We start from the raw sequence: 23,600 nt of genomic DNA on the forward strand, positions 1-23,600 counted from the left end.
ATTATCCTTCCAAGAAGCACTCCGGTACAACTCGGAAGGAATTTGTGAGTGAAAGCATCGCTTACGAGAAACTAAATCCTTGCGAGGTGCGTTCGCAATACCGCCTCTGACGTCAAGCAGATCCTACATCAAACTATGTATAAGTCAACAAACAAGTTTCTATAAAAATGCAATATTTAAAAAAAAAATTTATAAAAGAATTGTGTATTAACATGAATACGTAGAAAGGCTGAAGCTTCCCATTGTTGTTGTTGTTGTTAGGTAACGAGTCATTTGGTAACAGATTCATTGTAAGTTTAGTCCCCACTTGTTGGCGCTGTGTTGGATTTTCACCAGAACCAACGATGTATTGACGGTCAAACAAATTCTACTCCAATTCCAACAATATTAACTTTGTTCGAATCGAGACATCGTGAACAGACTGACGGTGCACTTCTGCACTAAGTGCAACAATAGCAATTGATGTTTTAATGAAAGACCGTTTGCGACATATTTTGAGTAGACTACCTCTCGAAGAATTATATCTTTCTTTCCTATTAATACTTCCCCTAACTATGTTATTTCCAAACTATATGATATGACTTATTAAAACTATTTAGGTCTAAATGATTCCTGTGTTGGGCGAGAATTTTCTATAACTGACAGCTGGATTGCATTAGCTGTTAGTTGGCGGTAGCTGCGATATTTGCTATAATTGTCAGGCCACGTTAGTAAATGCAGGCATAACCATGCACTGTTTATCTCAAGAATCTTGACAAGAAGTGTTGTGTTTGCAACATATATCATGATAGACTCCAAAATTTATCAGAGAAACAAAATATTGACGCTATTAAATGCAGCAATAACCAAGGAGTAGGGCCTATTTTTAAGGTGGGTCATGTCTCAACTTTCGAAAAAGGGGTACTGTCCTCTCCAACTTTTGAACAAGAGGGGCTAAAAGCAGGACAACAAGTAAGATAAATTGACACGGCCGTTGAGTGTAAAAGAATTCTAGTCTCGAGCTGGTTTATAAAGCGGTGACTACGTTTAGTGCAAATATGTATTAAAAACTTTAAACGGAAATTTTTGTTTCATTTCGTATCAAAACTTTTACCTTTCTACTTAAACTAACTAACTTATTACTTTTTGACATCTTGGCGTTTCTCCCTTGCAGGTGCACCGTACCGGCAATAACTCATTTACGGGAACTGTGTTCCGGACCGTTCCGGTTTGTTTTCACCACTGTGTATACGTCATGCGTCATCACGCGTCATCATGTGTATACGTCATGCAAAGCAGTCGCTAAGGCAGAAAATATCGCCCCATTCCTGAAGCCATATTTTGAATTTCGTAGAAAGCCGAAAGTGCTTAAAGGCTGGTTGTTAATATCCTGCGTTTCGACCATCCAGCTCAGAACGCGAGGGACGCAAAACTTTTCTATTTTTACACTTCATATAAAACGCTTTAAAATGCCTCAAAAGTTAAATTTATTTTCGTACTTAGGCTACATTTAAAATCGCTGCGGAAATTTCTAAATTTTCACCTTATCGTGTGGCTTATTGTTTGGCGCTTCATGCGTCGCTTAGCTGAGAGGTGCACTAAAGTATCTCATCCAATGTTAGTTCATGTCGAGCTGCATCTTCGAATGGGATTCCGGCGACCTCGAACTTCTTCGCCAAACGAAGAGAAATGAGCTCATGCAGAAGACTGGGGTGAGGATGCCATCGCAAGCGGCCGTCAGCAAAGCCATCACCAACGCCGAGATGGCCCGGAATTGTCGTCGCAAAACCAGAGGCATCTCTGTCACGACTTCAAAGGTGGAAGCTTTCGTCGATCTTTCAGTTCCGCGATGAAAGTCTTTGAAGTTCTCATCCAGAAAGAGGAATTCTTTGACATCTTATAAAAGTAAAAGAGGCAAATATTATGCATCCAGGACCCCGCCGAGTCTCGCTTTTCACCTTAACTGGCCATCGTGAAAATGATGTGGTATAACTACCAGTTTTTCGCTGCGCAAGAGAGTCAACTTCCCTGGAGAGTTTTCATTTGCACCTCAATAGGTTTATACCAAGTGTGTGTGCTCGCTAATGTTGCACGAAATTTTAAATAATTACGCAACGTACGTAACCACGTAACCGAGCTCCTGTCACGAATGTTTGCTACAAATTACGTTATTACGCAATCTTCTTTTTTGGTACATTCTATGCACACAAACCATCGTTAAATAGCTTTTTATCTGTATGAATTCGCTGTGTAGATGCGATTGAAATGCGACATCTGCACTCGGCTCTTTGACAACTTTGCCGTTTTTCCAAGCCGGGTAATATCAGAAAACGATGTTGATGACGTGTCGTCATAACCGTCCTTTCATAACAATTGTTACAACCATAAACTGAGTATGAAAGTATGGCAGTGACCCTGCTAAGCTTTTAAAGTGATATCAGACTGCATAAAACTCAAGACAAATATCGCTTTCGCATCTCATGCGAAAGTAGATCACGCACGACATTGACAAACTTACGAGTCTTGACACAATGATGTCAGCTTAAAAACAAAGCGTTTATATCGAACCTCTAAAGTCTAAAACAAGGTTCTGACGTGCTGCTGTGCATTGTGTTGCGTATTAAGTTGTATCTTTTTCACCGTTTTGTTGTTGAATTAGTCTCGAAGCTATAATTTTTAGTCACTACATAAAATAATGTTCTTACAGCAGTCCATAAACCTGAATAACCCCTAAAAGGGAGCGCGGGCGTGGTTCCGTTCCAACGTTGACACAAGAGCGACCTCTCGAGATCGTTCCTAAAGAATAGGAGCGCGTTCAAATGCCCCTGCCTTAATATGAGAGTAATAGAGCATACAGTTCATCTCGAGTCGTTAAGCACTTAATCAAGCGTAACAAGCAAAACTTTTTCACTCCCCGCATTTTGATAGGACCATACAGTGGGCAGACACTGGTATTTTAAAGCGGGCTTTAAAACAATTTTCCCCGCTCCTCAACGCAATTCAAAATACGTCACTGCTTGCTAACCTGGTTGTCATAAGCACGGAGTGTAAGCAAAGACGCAGTTTCTTTCCGCATCTCAGGAACGCATAACAGCGACTGTTTTCATAAATTTCCAGCCGAACAACTCGTAGCGAAAGTTGCAGCAGGGAGCTAATCCCCTGATATAACTCTGTGTGTTTGATGTCTTGTCCCAACTACACGTCGCATTGTTGTTATTATTACTGCTGTTATTTGTCTGCTTCAAGTTGATATAAAAATTTTGGTAGCTAATAATTCTGTTAATCACTGGTTACAAGGTAGAGGCAGCATTCGAGGCAGATGCTTTAGCCCACAAGCCATAGCACCAGTCTCATTAGATTTGAGCAGATATAAGCAATTTAGAGCTGAACTCTACAAAGCAATTAGCGATGATAAAACCCTACTTATAACGCTTGGGCAGAAATATGATGCTAATAATATTGACACAAAACCAATTTCTGTCTTACAACAAATTTTATTTCCACAAAACTCACTCTGGATACTTCAAATCACAAAAATCAGCATATCTAAAACATTGCAGCAAATTCACCATTTAACATAATGCAGTGAATATTTATTTGAATAAACATGTCTAACAATTATAATTATGACATCACTATTAGTTTATGTACAAATATAACTCAATTTTATCAATGAATTTGTAAATCTGTAGATGGCGCATCGGGTTGAGCGATCGCTCGATCTTGCAGAAGTCCACGGTTCGAATCCCGGCCACGACGCAATTCCTTTTATAAAAGTGAATCGATGTGTGGAAGGAATTTTTATAAAAATTGAGTAAATAATGTATATCTGTTTAAAAATGAAACCTACTTACCATTATTACGTCAACAGTGATTGCGCGGAGTGAGATAGACGCGATTACCTTCGTCATCCCAACCAACATCAACTTTCAACCGCTATAAATTAAAAATTTGGTTAAAAATTAAATTTCTGTGCAAAGTTCAAGTTGACACAAACATGAAAAGATATAAAGAATACCGAGCCATGAAGCTGGTCAAGGGCGAGTTGAATTTTTTGTTTCTCGCTCGAATTTGGGAATCTTCCATCTTCGAAGCAACCAAACATCCACAGAACTTTTTCAATTTTAGCGAAAAATTCTGGTCCTGGAATGTCTTTGATTTTGTTGTAACTGATGCTCAACTCTTTTACCTGCAGATGAAATGTTTGTAAACTACAACCTGGTGTATTGATGAAGCTAATATATTACTACATACTAGTTAATATTACCATTAATTGGTTAATAACTAACCAGCACCACGCGGTCAGATTTAGGCCTAGCCTACTGGTCCAAAACAAATTCTTGGTTTTTGAATTAAATAGAAATAATTTTGAGCGACCAATTAAAACCGGTATCGAGTATTAGTTGTAGAAACAAATCCTGATAATAAGTTCGCAAACATATTTTCAGTTTTAATAAAATTAGAACTTTTCAGTTGACCCAAAAATTAACCGGTACATGCCAGGCTAAAACTGATCCAACAAAATTTTGTCATTTTTTTATTAAAAAGAGGAAATTTTAAGCGACCAAGTTTATCGCAGGTTCCACATTCCTTGTAGATTCAATTAATCACTAAACCGTCGCAAAATTATTCTGCAATTTTATATAAATTAGCACAAAATATCCGACCTACACTGCCCAGTAATCTCAACAAACTGCCTTGAAAAATATCTTCGTACTAGCGATTATGACGTCATTATAACAAATGTAAACAATTGATTATGACGTCATATGCTGTTCTAAGCAAACGATATAAAGTTGAATAAATCGTCAAACCTTTCCAGGCATCTCAGAGATCGCCGAAATTAATCTTTCCACATCACCAGGGAAGAAGCAGTCGCTCAGATGAATCTTCTTTAACTCCTTTCGTTGTTTGCTTAAAACGTCACAAAAGATCGCGGCTTCCGATGATGACAATTTCAATGGAAACAGATTCATCTCTGTTGGAAAGCGCAGTGACGCCATATTGAAGAGTTCCATGTCGCTGGATTCGTTTAATTCGCATAAAAGTGAAATATATCTGCGTTTGTCGTCGTCATCTAAACAAACATAATAGTTAATTATTTACCGGTTGTAGTTCGCCGCGTTATAGAAATAAATTTAAGACGGAATTTTTCATGTTTAAGCAACAAAGTCAAGTTGAAAGCGAAAACTTACTTTTCTTTAAAATTATCTGTTTGGAACGAATTAAAAAAAGAAGCAGGCATTTTAAACTGAAGATAAACTTAATACAACAACCAGAATTGATCTAAATGACATGTGGCCTATTTAGCCGACAAATATTTTCACCAGAATTACCAGCAGCCTACTAAGCTAGGCTCTGTACACTAGCACTGGCAATACATTTGCAATAGACATGTAAATTACAAAACTTACTTTTACTTGGCCTAGTAGGCTGCTGTATTAATCTACCAGTGATTATGTGGAAATATTTCTCGGCTAAATAGGCCACATGTCATTTCAATCAAGTTTCACAAAATATTATCACACAAATATTTTCACAGCATCACCAGTCTGCCAGCAGCCTTACTGTACTAGGCCAAGTAAAGGTAAGTTTTGAAATTCAACATAAATGTGTGTTTTGCTGCACATAATGCATGTCTACGGCAAATAATACATAACATGCACATGCAGTTTATTCAATTATTCGCAGATTTAGGACAAAGTCAGAAAATAAACTTACCATACCAATCGATGAGCTGCAGTTTCTCAAAATGTACCAGCTGCGACTTTAGTGCTTCTATCCAAATTCTCCTCCTCTCAGCAACATCTGGAAAAAAAATATTATCCAGCTTAATACTGACAGGTGACAAATATAGTCTAGGCCTAGACGAAATGGCTTGCAATGAAATGTAGGCTAGAATGCAGTGAATTGTACTAATTTTAAATATCGCACATTTTTTTGCATATACTTGCTGTGTACTACCAAATTTTCATTTTCGTGACTGAGTGGCTGCCATTTACTGAAGTTGCTTTTTTGGTTTACCAAACTGTGCGAATGGCTGCTCATAAAACAAACAATTGTTATATCGTTTTGATGCTGATTACTACAGTTTGAAAACACTATTTTCATCCAAATTTGATAAACAGTAGTCTTCGAAATAGGTACAGTATATATTTTGCAAAAAACAAAAAAAAGGGTTGCAGTAATATTTCCAGACTGCATGTTAAGAGCAGTTGCTAGAGCATCTTTTATTTTATAACGGTTATATATAACAAATAGAACGCATTGTTTTAAATAATAAGCAAACTGTGCATGAGACTGTTTTATTATAAAGTACATGGATCACGAACTGTCAGGGGTGGGCAGTCAGTACGTAGAAAGTACCGTCAGTAACGGTACTTGGCAAAAAATGTACCAACGGTTCTGTTATTTGGTACTATTTCAAAAAAGTAGTCAGGTACTTTGCCAGTACTCGGCACCAAACTACTTTTCGTGCAGTGGATCATGTTACAAGTGCAACTTTTGCTGATATTATGGCCCCGCTAAAGGTTACTTCAGGTCAAAAACAATGTGAACTCACTCGATTAAAAAAAAGCAAAAAGCACTAAAATTGAAATCAAGTTTCAATCAAAATGAAATTTTGAAAAACAAACTTCTGAAAACCTTGAAGTAATCATTTTAGAAGTACCAAGCACTGGGACGAACTTAAATTTCTAGAAAAAAGTAATTCAGTGCAGGGATTCTGTACTGTTCTCTTAAAGTACCGATGGTATCGGTACTGAATAAAGTACCGCAATAAAATAACTTGGTACTATAGTACTGCTGTACTGCTCACCTCTGAGAACTGTACTAAATCTTGTTCAATAACCGATGTTTGATTGGTGGGGAATCATCTCTGAGGTCGTGTAAAAACTATCTTCTAATACCAAATTAGCAAAGAGAAATGAGCGAAATTATTACACTGCATTTTAATGTAGTAGACTTTGCTTATTATAACTATCTTTAGACCAAACCATTTTGGTCACAATATCGGAATAGTCATAATAACCAAACCTGTATGGGATTGGGTGGTGTGGTAATGGTTTTGGGATGGCCTAAGCCAAACCCAGTCTTTCAGTTTTATTGTCTGACTCCTATGATTGTCTTTGACTCCGTTGCGTTTACTGTCTCTATATTGCTTCTTAAATCAACACCAACTTCATAAGTTCAAATTTGCTATATTGTCCGAATAACTTGTCCGAATTAGGATATTTACACCATGATTCCAATTCCCAATTTGTTAGCAATTACTTATTCAAAATAGAATAACTCAGAAAAGAATTCAATTCGTACGAGTCAGAGAAGAGAGCGATTTAAACAAAACATTTCTTTTTATACTAAAGTATTGACCAATCAGCTTTTAGCCAATCAGCCCATAATCACGTGTCAGTTCCAATTTAAGCCTTTTTCTCACAAAGCATTCAAACCGCTTTACACCAGTACAAAAAAAACCACTTGACACACTTACTATATCACATATTGGTTTGAAACTACGCTTGTGATTAAAGATACTAGAACAATACCTGCTACCATAAACCACGTGTCGCATATTACACCACGAAAACAAGGTACTTGAAACACTTCAATCTATGTCAGCACGCTACAAGCTTTGCACATTATTACATTATCTAGACTGGAGAAAAATCAAACTTTATGCAATGCCAATATATATAATTATTGCAATTATGAAATTGTCCGAACGCCACAATTAACTCCCCCAACCCAAAAAGCTTCGAGGTAGGGATACTGGCGTTGGCAGGTTGCAAGATTGTTGTTGGCAGCTTGCAATGTGAATGCAGAATTTGTTTTCCCTCCAGTCATATTTGTGCAGTCATCACAGGTCACACGAATTGATACATGCAATAGAAAAAATAGCAGTAAATATTCTTCGCTAATACTATGTTATATAGAAGGGTTTTTTTAATAGTTTGATATGTTTTTGTTATATACTTTTACCATAAACCAAAGGAACATAAAGGTATCGTAAATGTAGTTGCACACAAAACCTAACACAAACAGTTTGAATAAAATGATTGCCATTATAACTAATGCATTGCAATATTTTGACACAAATGATATCGGACAACGCGTTTGGTTTACCGAATTTTCATAGCAAGATAATGTAAGTATAAGGGTGGGTAAGGGTTAAGAGGGTTTGCATAATGCAGGAGAAGAAAATAAAAGTTCGATCAGTCTGAGTAATATGCTTAATATCGCGATTCGCCCCAATTCGTTTTCTGCTTGCATTTGTTGATGCAAGTTTATGCGGTACCCATTTGTGAATCGAGGTTATTACGGGATATAGTCACAAATCAACAGATTCTGACTTATACAGGCTGGCAGTTTGCAACCTGGTATATTATGACAAACAGGCAAAATAATCGTACGGCGTTTTTGTTAACGCTTGTACTTATGTAAGTCATTTATGAAGCAATAAAGGTGGGTTAATATAAAACGTAGCTAAAAGTGCTTAGCGTAAGAAAAGATTAAGAGAATGCTTTGTAGGTAGACAATGGGGTGAAAGTGACCGTTGATAAGTATTTGGCTTAGTTAGCCTGTGTCCATGCAAATAAAATAAAATAAAAAATCATCTACCACAAAACATGATATGGAAAAATAAGTATAGATAGAAGTCGACAGGGGGATAAGGAATACATTAACTTTAGTTCAAATTTAAGTTCTCGTTTATGATAATGATGCGTTGATTACGCAGAACAAATATAAGATATAACTACAGTAGGAATTTACGTGCGCGTTGTCCTTGGGGACATAAATTTATCAGGTAGAATCAGAATAAGAAACGTATTTAATATTTTTGTTATTAATAATCCTGACATATGTGCGCTAATATCTAATAACACCAATAAGCTACGATTTATTCAGAAATGAGTAATGTACTTTACCGGCTAAGAATTAATCGCGTGCAGAATCAAATGTAGAAGTGTCCACAACAGATTGATAACTTCGTTCTTCTTGATGATTTTTCTTCCATTTTTCTTTTGAGCGATGCTTGACGCTGGTCGGTGTTGGTTGCTGGATTTGGCTAGTGTTGGCTAGCGTCGTCATCATCGTAATCCATAAGGCCAGTAGCATGATAGTCATTGTTCGTTAGCGAGATTTCTTTCAACTGGTTCTTCGAGAATTTTTGAAATGTCTGCCGCAATTTTCTCGCTAACAGACCGTTCAAAGCAGTTTGTCTCTCGATCCTAATCTGGCATACTTCTGCAGAACTTCAAGAGAAGGAAATGCTCAGAAAGAATTGAATTCGTACGAGTCAGAGAAGAGAGCGATTTAAACAAAACATTTCTTTTTATACTAAAGTATTGACCAATCAGCTTTTAGCCAATCAGCCCATAATCACGTGTCAGTTCCAATTTAAGCCTTTTTCTCACAAAGCATTCAAACCGCTTTACACCAGTACAAAAAAAACCACTTGACACACTTACTATATCACATATTGGTTTGAAACTACGCTTGTGATTAAAGATACTAGAACAATACCTGCTACCATAAACCACGTGTCGCATATTACACCACGAAAACAAGGTACTTGAAACACTTCAATCTATGTCAGCACGCTACAAGCTTTGCACATTATTACATTATCTAGACTGGAGAAAAATCAAACTTTATGCAATGCCAATATATATAATTATTGCAATTATGAAATTGTCCGAACGCCACACCTGCAAGCCTGATACAGCACCACGCACCAAGCAGTATCGACACAGTCAGAAACAAATTGACTAAACTTTCTAAAATCTCATACATTTCTTACATGATGCGCAAGAAAACTCACATGGCACAATCATTCCTGTCACATTGCATAATTGACAAAGAAACATTGGGGGAATAATATTGAAAAAGTGGTCGTAATACTCAAACACAGGTCATAGTAAACAGAGACATTTGTATGGCAAAATTTGGGACTACATCAACATGGTCATATAAAGCGGGTGGTCATATTAAGCCGACTTTATTGCATATAAATGTGTAGCACACCATATGTTGGCTATCATTTTTGTTACATGGGTTGGTAGGGGCGGCCAGTGTAAAATAACATAAGTGTTTGCCTAAACCAGGGCTACTCAACTGGCGGACCGCGGTCCGAATGCGGACCTTTTCAGTGTTGAATTCGGACCTTATCTGTCTCAGCATTTACGCAAATGAAATCGTTCATCATTAGTTTTGTTATTCCTGCTTATTCAATTAATCAGCGAATGTGTAAGTGGTAGCTCAAACTAGTCTTCTAGCGGTTTTTGTTAATAGGTCGTTTGTCAATCGGCGTTTTTCGCCATCTTTTGTTGATTAAACGATGTTTACACAAGTTACAAAGCAACTAAGGAGATGTAGCGTTCGACAGCGCTGTTTCTGGGTAAAGCCCATCATCAGCAAAGCGCTAATTGCTACCCATAAAGAAACTTTATGAAGGCACAATGATATTTGTGACTTCATAAATAACACGAGTTTTTTAACAAAACCAAATCCCTTATCTTTGATTTGCCAAAACAAAAAAACAGCAGACAATAGCACAATTTCAAACAAGCCTTGTTGACGTCACAATGCAAAGCTGCGAGTCAGCGTTTTCAAACATGAACTTCTTAAAGAATAAATTTCGCATCTGCATGACCAATGAAAACCTTCACCACTGCCTTGGACTCGCTCTCACTACTTTAGAACCAAGATTTAAAGAACTAGCAAGAAACAAGAAATTCCAATTCTCCCACTAGCTGTAACTAACAGAACAATAAATAAATTTCGCTTATTGCTTTTGCTAATACCGCTTTACCGGATTTTGTATATACCGTATTTCATTTGTTGTGTTAAAAAATTCCAGAGAATTTAATATTTTAAAATTACATTAATACCCATCCACAGAATTATATTATTTTATATACTGTATTTTAATACATTTGTATGACTGTAATTATGTCATGAGAGTTATAACGGACCTAAGCAAATTTTGAACTTTTGTAACTGGACCTTTGCTAAAAATAGTTGAGTAGCCCTGGCCTAAACCATATTTCAGCTATATTATTTTCTGTTGGCCTAAACACTAAACAGAAACAGGTTTTGCTTGCTTTAATAGTAGTGCTGTAATTGCTTGTATAATAACAAGGGGAGGAGTACTGAATCAGTGTATGAATTTATCAGTTTCAAAACCAAATTTTTGAAAAAACAATCGAAAAATTGCGACCAAACCATGTATTATAGTATTGTAAACATTTGTATTATACAGATGACTGTAACTGTGCTTGTACTCCAAATTAGTTTATTCTAATTTTCTGCTAGTATGTTTAGTTGTGATTTTCAGTGTCAAAATACTTGTATATAGCAAAATGGCAATATAAATGATTTCCAGCTGTGATACAAAAACTTGTAAATTAGTATTTAAATTGCAATACATTTGCTCTGTTTTAAATTTAATGAAATTTATATTCTTAGAATGACAACTCATGTGCAAAACAGCCACTGATGTATTCCTCCACCACCTGCACTCAACCTCAAAGACATGCGCAACAAACACGATGTCTATAGTAAGGTGCAACCATACCACAAACATCACATGCATTTGTTTGATTTGATGACCACCTTGTGCTGCTAGAAAAATGCTATCAAACTGCAACAGACCTGATTGAACTGTGTGTCAATCCAAAACTGCTGAAAATCAATGAAAAGCCTTATTTAAGTACCGGCTTATAACAGCAGTTACAAGGCTGAAAATGATTAATAGGCAACCACTGACTCTTACTCCATTAACAACTACAGACTATCAGCAGTATCACATGATTTGGCAATGGACATTATTTATAATACTGTAACAATGTTTATCATTATCTCTTAAAACAGAGTAAACATTGTATACTGTGCAGCATTTGCCACATTGAGACAATGACAAAAGAAACATTTCATACAACTTATAAACACCATAGCGATTTGATTCAATAATAGGTTGTGATAAGGCAAGATAATTCGACTGTTTCATTAATTCGACTGTAACATTTAAGAACTTGATTTCCCCCAGTCATGTGTTTGTGGTTATTTTCAGCTAATTTTACCAGTTAAGATACTTGAAGTTAAACGTTAACTACTTTCCAAAGTACATCATTATCAGAAGTGGGCAGTACCACGATACGATAGTTCAGAATTATTGTAACGTGGCACGTTTTCAGTACTGATACCGGTATCAAATTCTTTTACCAAATTACTTATTTTTAATATAATTCTGTATTCCGTACTTCTAAAACGGTTACTTTATGGTTTAGAGAGGTATGTTTTTTAAAACCTCACTTTAATTAACACTTAGTGCCAATTTAACTTAGTTATTTTAATTCTAATTAGTTATTCTAATTTAACAATTAACACTTAGTTACAAAAAGTAACGAATGAATTTTTTGAAATAGTGCCAAACACCAGAACCGGTACATTGAAAGTACATCACACTCACAGTACACATACATTGAAAGTACAAGTACATCAAGTACCCACATCCGACTTTTCTTCAATGTATAACAACAATGTAACCTACATAGACTATAAAGTTTTTGTAAAATGCAATAACAGTTGAAGTGGAAAAGTTGAGTGGGAAAATTATATTTGCCCACATACTACAAATGAAAACACTCACGTCATATCATAGTTCATACAAACCAGAGTATTACTGAGTAAGAAAACAAATGTAGTGCTACATATTCCAGCTTGTCTAGCATATTGCTGAAGTATGGTATCATTATAGAAAAGATTAACAAATTTAACGGTTAAAAAATCAATTATTTTATGCAATTTTTTCAATTAGTTAAGCGGCTGTGTCTTAAAAATGATCAAAAAACGCAATTGGATTTCGGTAGCTGCTAGTTATGTAGATCTGTGTTAGTCTTGGCTAACAGTGATAGCCTATAACTAGGCCTACATAATTGTTTTCAAAAAATTAGCTTATTTATACAGTTAAATTTCGTTTTACCTGGTTCCAGATTCTTCACTATCTTTCTCATACACTGACCTAAACTACGTAAAACTACCTAAACTACGTTTGATCCAGAAACTTTGGTTATTGACGTGACCACTATCGGTTTATTATCGTTATTTTAAACTTTGGCCTTCGACTGGTGAAATAGTGATAGCCTGATAATTCAGACGCAATTTTATAGCTATATATCTGATTGAGTCTGATAATGTCCATTTTAACTTTGCAACATTTCCTTCGGCAATAAAGCAAATGTTTAGACAGCTATTGAGCTGTGCAAGCAGCGCTTTAGTTAACTTTGTCAGTTGCAAGTCTGGAAGGATTTCATAGTTGACACAAAATGACAAGATTAAAACGATCACGTGACTTTGTTATTGTTTTGATTATTTTCAGCCCAATCATTCAAAAATAAAAACAAACGACATTTTCACAAAATGTCAAGTGTGCACAATTATTTTTGTTGTGACTCACAAATACAATCTTAAGATATCGCGACCCAAACGTTCCTTGAGTATAATATTTTTACAAAAAAACCAAACAGCCATTATGTGTTGTCTATGGTAAAAGTACTAGTCAATGCGAATTGCGAATAGTGAGCGCTTTGTGCGGTGCAGTTGGGACATGTCACTGTTAGATCGGTGCGCTAAAAATGGCGGAAATGACAACGATGGTAAAGGACAATGGCAGTGACCAGTGTTTCCATGGCTACCTTTCCACCGGGTTTAGCTTAAACTACGTTTCAGTCTAATGCAGTAATTCCCAAACTGTGTTCCGCGGCACACTAATGTGCCGCCACAGATTCTCAGGTGTGCCGCGAATCTTTATGGAATTTTGGAAAAGAACTGTATAAATATGTAAAATAAGGCATGCAGACAAGCATATGCGACTCAAAAGCTTTCTAACTCTTTCAATAGCTGATAAATAAGCACATGTGACGATGAAACCAATTATGGAATTGCCGATATAGTAGTGTAATTTTTAAAAGTAACTTTTCTTCTCTTGTAAGTATGCCGCGAGCGTTTAATAATTTTTCTAGTGTGCCACAAGCTGACAAAGTTTGGGAACCACTGGTCTAATGGTTTGCGGTAGATCGAACCCTTTATAACATTGTGATATGACTTAACATTTTTAAGTTATCAGAACCGCAAAAAGTTTTGATTCGATCAACAAAATTTATTCTTATGACGGTTTTTAACTGGTTAACCCCTTTTTGCAAAGTATGCAGAAAATCTTATCTGATAACTTCAACAAACCGGATGGATTTGATTTCTTTTGAGGAGATTCTTTTATGGTCAGTTTGTCCAATTCTTTTCCAACGTTTCGTCCGTTATCTAGTGTTGAGTTTGTGGAGGGAGCAAGACCTGTCAAAAATTTCACTTTGTGGGGATCAAAACAAAATTGTATTTTAACCCAAAATCAAATAGCACTTATATTATTTTTCGAGTGACCAATGGGAAAAAATTATTCAAGATTAACCTGAATCATTTTCACTTGCTCTTTTCTGTTTAGGAGAGGTTTCTGAAACTGTTGCTCCCAGAGAAGATTCTAGAAACGTAATAATTTAAACGATGTTTTTTGTTATTTTCGTCTTTTCAACATGATCGTAGACAACCATCCAAATTATATAAGCCTGCTTACGCCCTGTTCCAAATATCACGTGACTGATTGGTTTGCTTGCCACTTGATCAAGTGCGTCATCTCTGATGGTAACTTGTTCGGCCACACTGGCGGCATGGAACATTATGGTGGTTGGTTTGATGGTTTCCAGTAGCTCTTGGAGTTGGTCACGTATCTCGATCATTGCTTGTCGATTGGAAGGATCATTGTCTACACATTTGGTCATGATGCTCTCCATGAGAGAGATGATCCTAACACCTTGTTCATCTTTCCTTCGTTTCAGTCCATTTTTGATCTCATCGATTAGTTTCTGTTGAAGGAACACGCCTTGAAACTTTCCCGTCATCCTGAAGAGGATTTCGTTTGCAATTGTAGGATACTTCCTAACAATCATCATGTAAAAGATCACACCAACACTGTAGACATCCATGGATGTTGTGAGCCTGTCGCAGTCTGGATCCAATCTCTCCGGAGCAGAAAACAGAAGAGTGTGCTGGCTCCCTTCTCCTGTTATATCTGGTCTCGCTGTAGCTGTTCTGGTGTGATGAGATAAAGCGGCTCCACCGAAGTCTGCCACTTTACAATGAAGGTCCGAATTAAGTAGAATGTTCTGGGGCTTCAAGTCTCCATGGGCAATCCTGAGATCCTTGAGCATCTTGTGGAGGTAAGTGATGGCATCAGCGGTCTCGTATGACATCCGGAGCAGAAGAGGATAAGGAATAGTCTCGATATTTTGGTTGAATATCAGATCGTTAAGTGATCCAGCTAACATGTGCTCCATGACAACTCCAACCCAGTCCTCCTCATCAATCAATCCCTCGATGCGGATGACGTGCTTGTGAGCAGCCAGCAAAATCATTTTAACCTCCTTCAACAATCTGGAACGAAAATAATCATCCAAACTTATTCCAAATGTGTACTTCTCGCATTTGAAAAGCATTGACGCAATTAACCAAGCATAACCACATTAAAGCCTTTAAGTATTTTGCGGGGAACCTCACCCTTGCTTTGCCTCTTTCATCTCAGTAATAGATCCTTGCATGGGCTGACATTTCACAGCCAGTCTGCCCAACACCTGGTGATGTCCTAACCGGACAGTACCAAACCCTCCGCGACCAAGCAAGCTTCCCTTGACGTTGCATAAGATTTCAGATGCAGCGAATAATCTGATTTTGCCGGGGCTTGCCTGACAAAAATCAATACACTGTTTGTATTGGATATTTACCAGAATCAAGGTTTATTGAACCTGAGCGTGATTGCATCTATGGGCAAATGTTTCAAAATATTTCACTCGCCTATCTGTTGCGTAGAAATCACAATTATCTACCCGCTTGGATTCTTATTTACTCTGCAGGCGATTAAGGGCATCGATTTGTAAGGATCTCACATTTCATTTCACAAAAGCCAAAAACGGCTGCAGTTAAAAACGGACCAAATTTTGTCGATAATTTACATGGACAATCATAGACGACCGAAAGAGTTTGCCGTTTAAAAAAGGGTCGATCATAATTCGGAAATGACGTGTTATTATCATATGGGGCTGATTTAATATTGTTTATCATCAAAATCCAAAGTTTTTTAATCGCTTAGAGGGATATGAATTTCCCATGGTTGTTACTCTAACTGATTTCCACTTTACATCAAACCTTGGCCGACTGATGCAAGCAATTTAAATCGGTAGCATCTACAGGCGTTTGATGCGTTTAAATTTTATAAACCAGATATCTGAACACGATGAACTCGGCCTTCAAACCATAAAGAAAAGAAGAGTTGGACTTTTCATAATCTTATTAATAGCGGTAAAAACGAAACGGCTCTCGGACGATTAAATCCAGAATCATTAAACCCAGGATGACCGAACCAACCCCTGTGAGTTGAATTGACAGATCACCGAACTAAGCAATTTTACTTTATGTTACATTAAGTTTACCTTATCCGTCATGAAACGGTTCAAGTGATGAAAAGCTATCAGTTTAGTCTTGATGTTAACAACCTAACCTAAACCATCCATCCTTTTGTACAGCAGATAACTGCAGAAGACTTATCGCTTTTGAAGTAATTTAAGTTAAGCTTTTAAATCAAAACCAGATCTCATTTACAATACAGTAAAGCTCGCATATAACAGACAAGTCGGCTTCAGCGTGATTTATCCGTTACACTCGATATCGGTTATATACGAAATTGACTCTCAGCACACCACGTAGACTCGCTAGGTTCCTATATATTACGTCACACACTCCAGAGTTAATCACAAGACATTTTCAAATCAGAAACAACAAACTGTGCTGTATATTTTCTGTGTACTATTTCACTGTGAAATGGAAACTTTTTTTGGTATACTTGTTAATACAGTAGAGTACACACAATACAAGTGAAAGATCGACTGGAGTGTGAAGAATGAGACAAGCTTTCTTCTGTGACAATACCAGTTGTAATGTCACAAATAGATTTCTTTGGAATGATGAATGGATCCGTTATATAGAGGTATTTTCCATTGTTTTTTCTACAATGGACCTTATAGAATGTATCCGTTATAAGCGATTAAAGCGAGTTAAAATGCACAAAAGAGAGTAGGAAACCACCCGGACAAGATTTTTCATCCAATATATACAATAAATCCGTTATCTACGCATCGCATCATATACGCAATTAATAATGAAGAAATCGCCAAAATGTTTTCTAGTCTTTCCGCTATTACTCCCTGGTGTTTCAACAATCGTTTGGCATACACGATCAATCAATCATATTCCTGTTAAGACGAGTACTGGGTACTTTGCGACATCGTATGGCTTTGTGGGCATGGGAGATAGTTTTCAAATCTTTCCAAGTTTTGTTTGATGTGTCACGTTCCAGAGCTTTGCGCTGTGCGCTGTATCCAAGAGTTTTCATTCACACGCCGCCGTGTATTTCAATTTGATCGCATAAATTATAATCGCCACAAGCAGATCTCCTCTTGTTCTGTCATGACTCCACTCCAAGTCATGCAAAAGTCAAGTCAGTCCCTCCACTCAAGTCAGTCTGTAGCGGCCTGGGTGACGGCCCTCATACCATTACCCAGTTATTGATTGAAGTTTTGTTTTTTGATGACATTTTATTTGTCGTTTGATATTTGGAAACTCGGTCTGAATAATTTCGTGTGAAAATCGTGTATTGTGTATATAGTTTACCCGTATGTGGTATCATGTGAAAACCCTTTAGTAGGTTACCAGTTTTGTTTCAAAACGCGCCAGTTTTAACTGAACTCAATCCCCATTGCCAACGCATGCTCTTTTTACCGTTTCACGCGTTCTGAAAGCCTACGTGTTTTTTGTCGGATATTGCCGCTCTTATCGCTTCATGTTTAATAAGCTCGAACTTTTACACGAGCAGTTTCGCTGTAATTCGCGTTTTCATACTATGTTTGTAATTATGCGTACTAATCGGAAAGTGTACAGCACCTACAATAAAACCTTTTCTGGTAAACGAGATCTGTTGTAACATTAAAAGCTTTCGGCTGACACAAGGTTAGAGAATTCTAACCGCACGCAATGATAGAGTCAGATATATAATTCCCCAGGTAAAGTAGGTTAATATAGCATAGGATAAGTCGGACAAGCTCTGCACCTGCTGTAACGACCTCCACAAGTCTTTTTCCGAAAACAAACATATGCCATAGACTAACTTTTGAACACTTGCAGCTGTTATGACTAAGTCGCAACCATCTTGCTTATTCATTGCTCAAAATCCCACAGGGCTTCGTCTTGGTTCCCCTCCTGTTCAACACATACACCTACGATCTGCCCAACACCACCTCCAGGAAGTATACCTATGCAGACGACCTGGCACTCCTGCATTCTGCCGGAGACTGGCAGTCGATGGAGAGGCACCTTAGCCAAGACATGCAAACACTAACAGCATATCTCCAGAAATGGAAGCTGCAGCTCTTCAAGGCAAAGACAGTGTCGGCGGTCTTCCACCTCAACAACAAGGAAGCACAGCGTGAGATAAACATCTCTATTGATGGGGAAACCCTGCCCTACAGAGCCGAGCCCACTTATCTCGGCGTGACCTTGGACAGGGCACTCACGTATCGTCGACACTTAATGGAGTTACTGCGCAATAAACTATCTGCGCGCGTCGCACTCCTAAGCCGGCTGGCGGGCTCAGGTTGGGGGGCCGGCGCAAAAACCCTCCGCACAGCCACCCTGGCATTTGTCCACTCCTCCGCCGAGTACTGCGCACCAGTGTGGTGTCGTAGCTCCCATACCCGCCATAAACGACGCGCTGCGTATTGTAACTGGTTGCCTGCGTCCCACTCCAACGGACTACCTATTAATCCTTGCAGGCATCCAACCTGCTGAGCTACGCCGCCACTATTTCTCTCGCCCACCGCGCTTTGGACCGGCGACCACCACCTGGAAAGCAGCGACTGAAATCAAGACACCCCTTTGTGCCGGCCGCACAACAGCTACTCAGTAGCGCAGAAGTCCTTGGACTAAGTGCGGCGCACTGGATGAACCACATGTTGAGCACAGAGTGGCAAAACAACACCTTCAGACTTTGTGACTTCATAGCCGACGCCGACCCAAACCGACCGGGAATGTCCCTCGCAAGAACTGCTTGGGTCAGGCTCAACCGCTTGCGCACCGGCGTCGGACGCTTTCGTTCAGACATGCACAAATAGGGACTGGCTGCTTCACCAGGATGCGAGTGTGGTGCCACAGAGCAAACAGCAGACCATGTGATCATTGCCTGTCCAATCCATCGGCCCCCACATGGTGTGCGTGGTCTGAAAAGACTAGAAGAGGATACAATAACATGGCTGATGACCTCATGCCCGGAAATCTAGTTTGGAAGGAAGAAACGCTCAAACGAACAAGAATTGCTCAAAAGTTAAACTGTGGAACGAATTCGTGCACAGACGCTCATCCATAATGGAGTGTTGTATCAGACATTCAGTAAATTAACGATTAAATTTAACACTTTTCATGACATCTACCAATGTTGTCGCTTCTAAATAACGGCGGAAGAGTTCAAACATATTGCGTTCAAAGGTTATTTCCCTCATGCGAAACCACAGATCAGGTTCCGTGTATAGCGGTAGTTGACTCGCCCTACATAAAATCGGAACCTGACGCTTTTATCGCTAAGTCCGCATCTTGCTTATTCCACCTGTATCATTAACAACGTAACACTTTAAGAATACGTTGCGTTCGACGGTAATTACCCTAATGCGACACTACAGGTCAAATTTTTAAATAAGTGAATTACAGCGTAGTCCATTCTACCCATTAAAAATCGGAACATTTCAACATGTTTTATCTGGTTAGTGTTGATAAACTGTTTAATAAAAAAAAATTTTTGCTCTCTGTAAGCCTAAGCCTAATAAGCCTACCTGCCAATGAAACCCGATGTTGCGCAGTTCAGACGCACTCTGTTCATTCCGGTAGTAAAATACCACACTTAATAAACACGAAACCCAGTTTCATATGAGCCAGTTTTCCAAACACCATCGCATGATATTAAGCGCAAAGACGGAGTGAACAAGGTTTTCGTGCAGTTTGCTTCAAGCCAAGTGCAGTCAAGCGAAGCATTGTTTTATTTTAAGCAAATCATTCAATTTTATTATTATATTATTATTATTATATCATCCAAATATTTTACTATTAGTTCCGGGCGGAAAAGTGCTGCGTGATAAACTCAGTTCAAGCCAGAACGAGTTCACGGTTGATTGGTTTTGTGCAGGGGAAAGCACCGCACTGCAGGACAATCAATCTTCAGGCGGTTTATAAAGCGGCGGCCATCGTGCATTTTGTTTTATTTTAAACGTTGGAAACACTGTGTAGGCTAAATAGTTTGGTACCATCTATCCCTAAATAGACCTACCATGGTCATTGGACGCGACACACCAAAAACAAACACATCGTCTGTGAAACCTTTTCATATGTTTTCGTTTCCGATCACTGGTTTCTCTATAAGATTTTTTCTGGGAAAAATTTAGAATTTAAAAATTTGATGAAAGCCCAAATTAATGACGTAGAATTTCTAAGAAGCGTGTTCTTTGACGTAGCAACGGTCACAATAAAGCGGTCGCATGAAATAAAGTTTCAATTGAAAGAATAAAGATCGGGGAGAAGCGGGAAAATATCAAACAATGGTTGGGATCTTAACTGTTGTAATTTAAGCTGAACCAGGTTTCACGACAAACTCATTAAGTACAAAGCATCTCTTTCGCTCTATATCGTGGAAGGCTTCATATAAAAGTCTGTGATAACTACAAAGTTTTATGTCTAAAATTTAAAATCTTACTAAATTTAATCGAACTTATTAAAGTATTTTGTAAAACTGTTTCAGATATGAAAGTTACCAACCGACTTCTATTCAATGAGCCATAACAGAAAGTCGTTAAGTGTGGGATTGGACCGATGCTAACTGACGTAATTAAAAAGTCAATTGTTGCGTTTGGTGCTTGGTCATGACAGGACCGGCAACTTTCCTTGTCTAACAAAGTTTGGTAAAAATTCAGCGGTTAAATAATTGGTTCCATGACCTATGACCGCGGGAAAATGACCGCGAACAAACTCACCGGGGACAACTGAATGTGACGTAAATTCATCGCGAACAAACTAACCGGGAACAGACTTACCGGAATGAAAATTGACCGGGAGGTAAATTGACCGTGCAAGTGCTGAATTATTTTGTTTAAGTTGATGGTAGTATATGATATGTAAAATAAATATTTGTTTGTAACTATTTCCTTTGTTTTTAACAAAATAATTTTTTTTATTTCAATACACATTGAAACATTTATTGAAATAAACAGAAATATTTCCGGAAATACGAGAAATACGAGTAACAACATTAAAAGAAGTTCACTACAAAACACATATGACACTACATAATAAGGGCACTAAAATTTACACAAACTGTTATTTGACAAATCAGTCAACCTTCACTGCAATACACATACTTAATTGGCTGGGATCAAAGCTGATGTGCGACTAGATAGTGAATTAAAATTTTGACCTTTTGACGGCCATTTGTCGCCGGTTAATTTGATCGCCGGCCAATTTATCGACGGTTAATTTCATCGCCGGCCAATTTGTTGCCGGTCAGTTGACCACTACCAGTTGTCGCCGGTGAATTTGTTAACGGTCACTTCACGTGATCCCAAATAATTTGTAACCAAGCCCAGACCGCGCTTTGCGCTTAGATTGTTACGAGCAAACGTCACAATTAAGAAATGAAAAAATGTCTCAGTTCAAACAAAGCTACACAGTTGGTAGAGTTACCAAAACATAAAATAATGAATGTATGAAACCATTGTATTGACCAGACGTTTAAGTCAATACATCACTACAACGATCCTCAATGTATTAGAATGCTGAAAAGTTACCTCGGTTCTAATATTTGCGACACAACCCAAGGTAATTTCAGCTTACCCATAACTGACAACATAATCGCAGTGACCCTTTGTAAAATATTTAATTGAAAATAAGCCTAAGTCCAACACATATTAAGCCTGAAATAATTGAAACTTTACCGCTACTAATTACCACGCGTTACATTCACGTGAATTGATGGATCCCACTGCATACACATAATAAGCCAGCATGGAAACATGTGATTGTATATGTTTGGAATGTTTAAACACAAATTAAGTAAATTGAACGGTCAATGTACGAGACAACATCAACGACTAGCAAGACAATCAACAAATTACTGCATTGTTTGATCATTAATAGACTCACCGATTGTGACGTCATGGTTTTTCCTCGGTTGCGTAAGTTGTAACTCACAAATGAACTTAAAACTATGAGAGCTTAACTACCTTCAAATAAATTTAAAAACGATAAATGCTGGATTTGCAGCAGAATAAAATATTATCAAAATATAAAGTCCCTATAAAAGAAATCAATTCCAGGGACGGCTTGAACTACCACAAGCTGCAGTTAGTACACAGAGATAGTGGCGACAAAATCTTATTTCTTTTATAATGAAGAACTCTTTCCTACAAGATGTGATACGATCTCACATAAAATTTGATACTAGTGTATTCACTTGCGCAGAAAGATTCATTTGTCAAATGATGAAACAATAACCCTTGTGACGTAGCCTACATGGATTTACTGATGAACAGAGTTGTCATAAAATCAGACTTTAAAGCACTTGTATAAACATTGTATAAATGTTCGAAGGAAAATATGATACTTTCCAGATGACATAATCACCCTCATAGATATAACAATATAAAACTACACAACATACTTTCAACTAAATGCAACAAAGTGGCGGGCGATGAAGAGAGTGAACGAAGTATGATGAGAAAAACTCGTTAATTACTACGATAAAGTTGTGGGAATATTTAAACCAATCAAATTACTGTTCACTGATAGGAGGCGACGGACGGATTTAGATTTGTTAGTTTCAGATTAACATTAAGTTTCGTGTTGATGTTACCGGTGATGACGGTAAAGCACCAGTTGCAGTGTTGCGTTTTCTTAGGCTCTTTAAAACCTGCAGGTTTCCGAGCAATCAACGACCCGGACAAAATAAGTGAATAACATGTTAAAAGCACCACATGAAAGAAGAACTTTCCACAACAGCACAGATAGAATGAATGAAACACGAGTCATGCGCAGTCTCAACGCTTGGTCACGCTTGAGCGATGTTCCCACAATTCCAAAGACCAAGACATGCTGTGGAATGGAATTGAAATTTTCCAAGGTCCATATCCAGCAAAATCTTTCATTTCATATTCCATACTTTGTACGATATTAACGCCTTCGAAAATGGAAGAAACCACACTGTTATAATTTTAAAAGTTTGTGGTGAACGCACTTCATTGTGTGAATGAGCGTGCGCGTGTACTGTTCTGGGAATGCGTGAACTTAGTTCAATTGTGTGAATGTGCATTCAACTTTATTATTGAAGATTCGTTCTATTCTATAAATGAAATCTTTCATTTCACTCCATGCTTTAACAATTCCATATTCCCTGCCAAAACAAAGACAACTCCGAGGAGCAAAGCACCAAGTTC

At 37.8% G+C, this 23,600-nt stretch overlaps 1 protein-coding gene across 1 annotated transcript; it reads right to left on the reverse strand.

Moving 5' to 3' along the window:
• Positions 1 to 1,597: 1,597 nt before the first annotated feature.
• Positions 1,598 to 23,277, reverse strand: LOC143451777 (uncharacterized). The gene is made up of 7 exons (XM_076952503.1): positions 22,312 to 23,277; positions 15,583 to 15,767; positions 14,603 to 15,459; positions 14,441 to 14,509; positions 14,218 to 14,325; positions 5,701 to 5,787; positions 1,598 to 1,875 (listed from the first exon to the last, which is right to left on the reverse strand). Exons 1-7 carry the CDS (start codon positions 22,324 to 22,326, stop codon positions 1,598 to 1,600), a joined length of 1,599 nt encoding a protein of 532 aa, XP_076808618.1. The 5' UTR covers positions 22,327 to 23,277.
• Between the last annotated feature and the right edge of the window lie 323 nt (positions 23,278 to 23,600).

The sequence above is a fragment of the Clavelina lepadiformis genome, chromosome 4, assembly GCF_947623445.1.
Source record: "Clavelina lepadiformis chromosome 4, kaClaLepa1.1, whole genome shotgun sequence".
NCBI classification, from domain to species: domain Eukaryota; kingdom Metazoa; phylum Chordata; class Ascidiacea; order Aplousobranchia; family Clavelinidae; genus Clavelina; species Clavelina lepadiformis.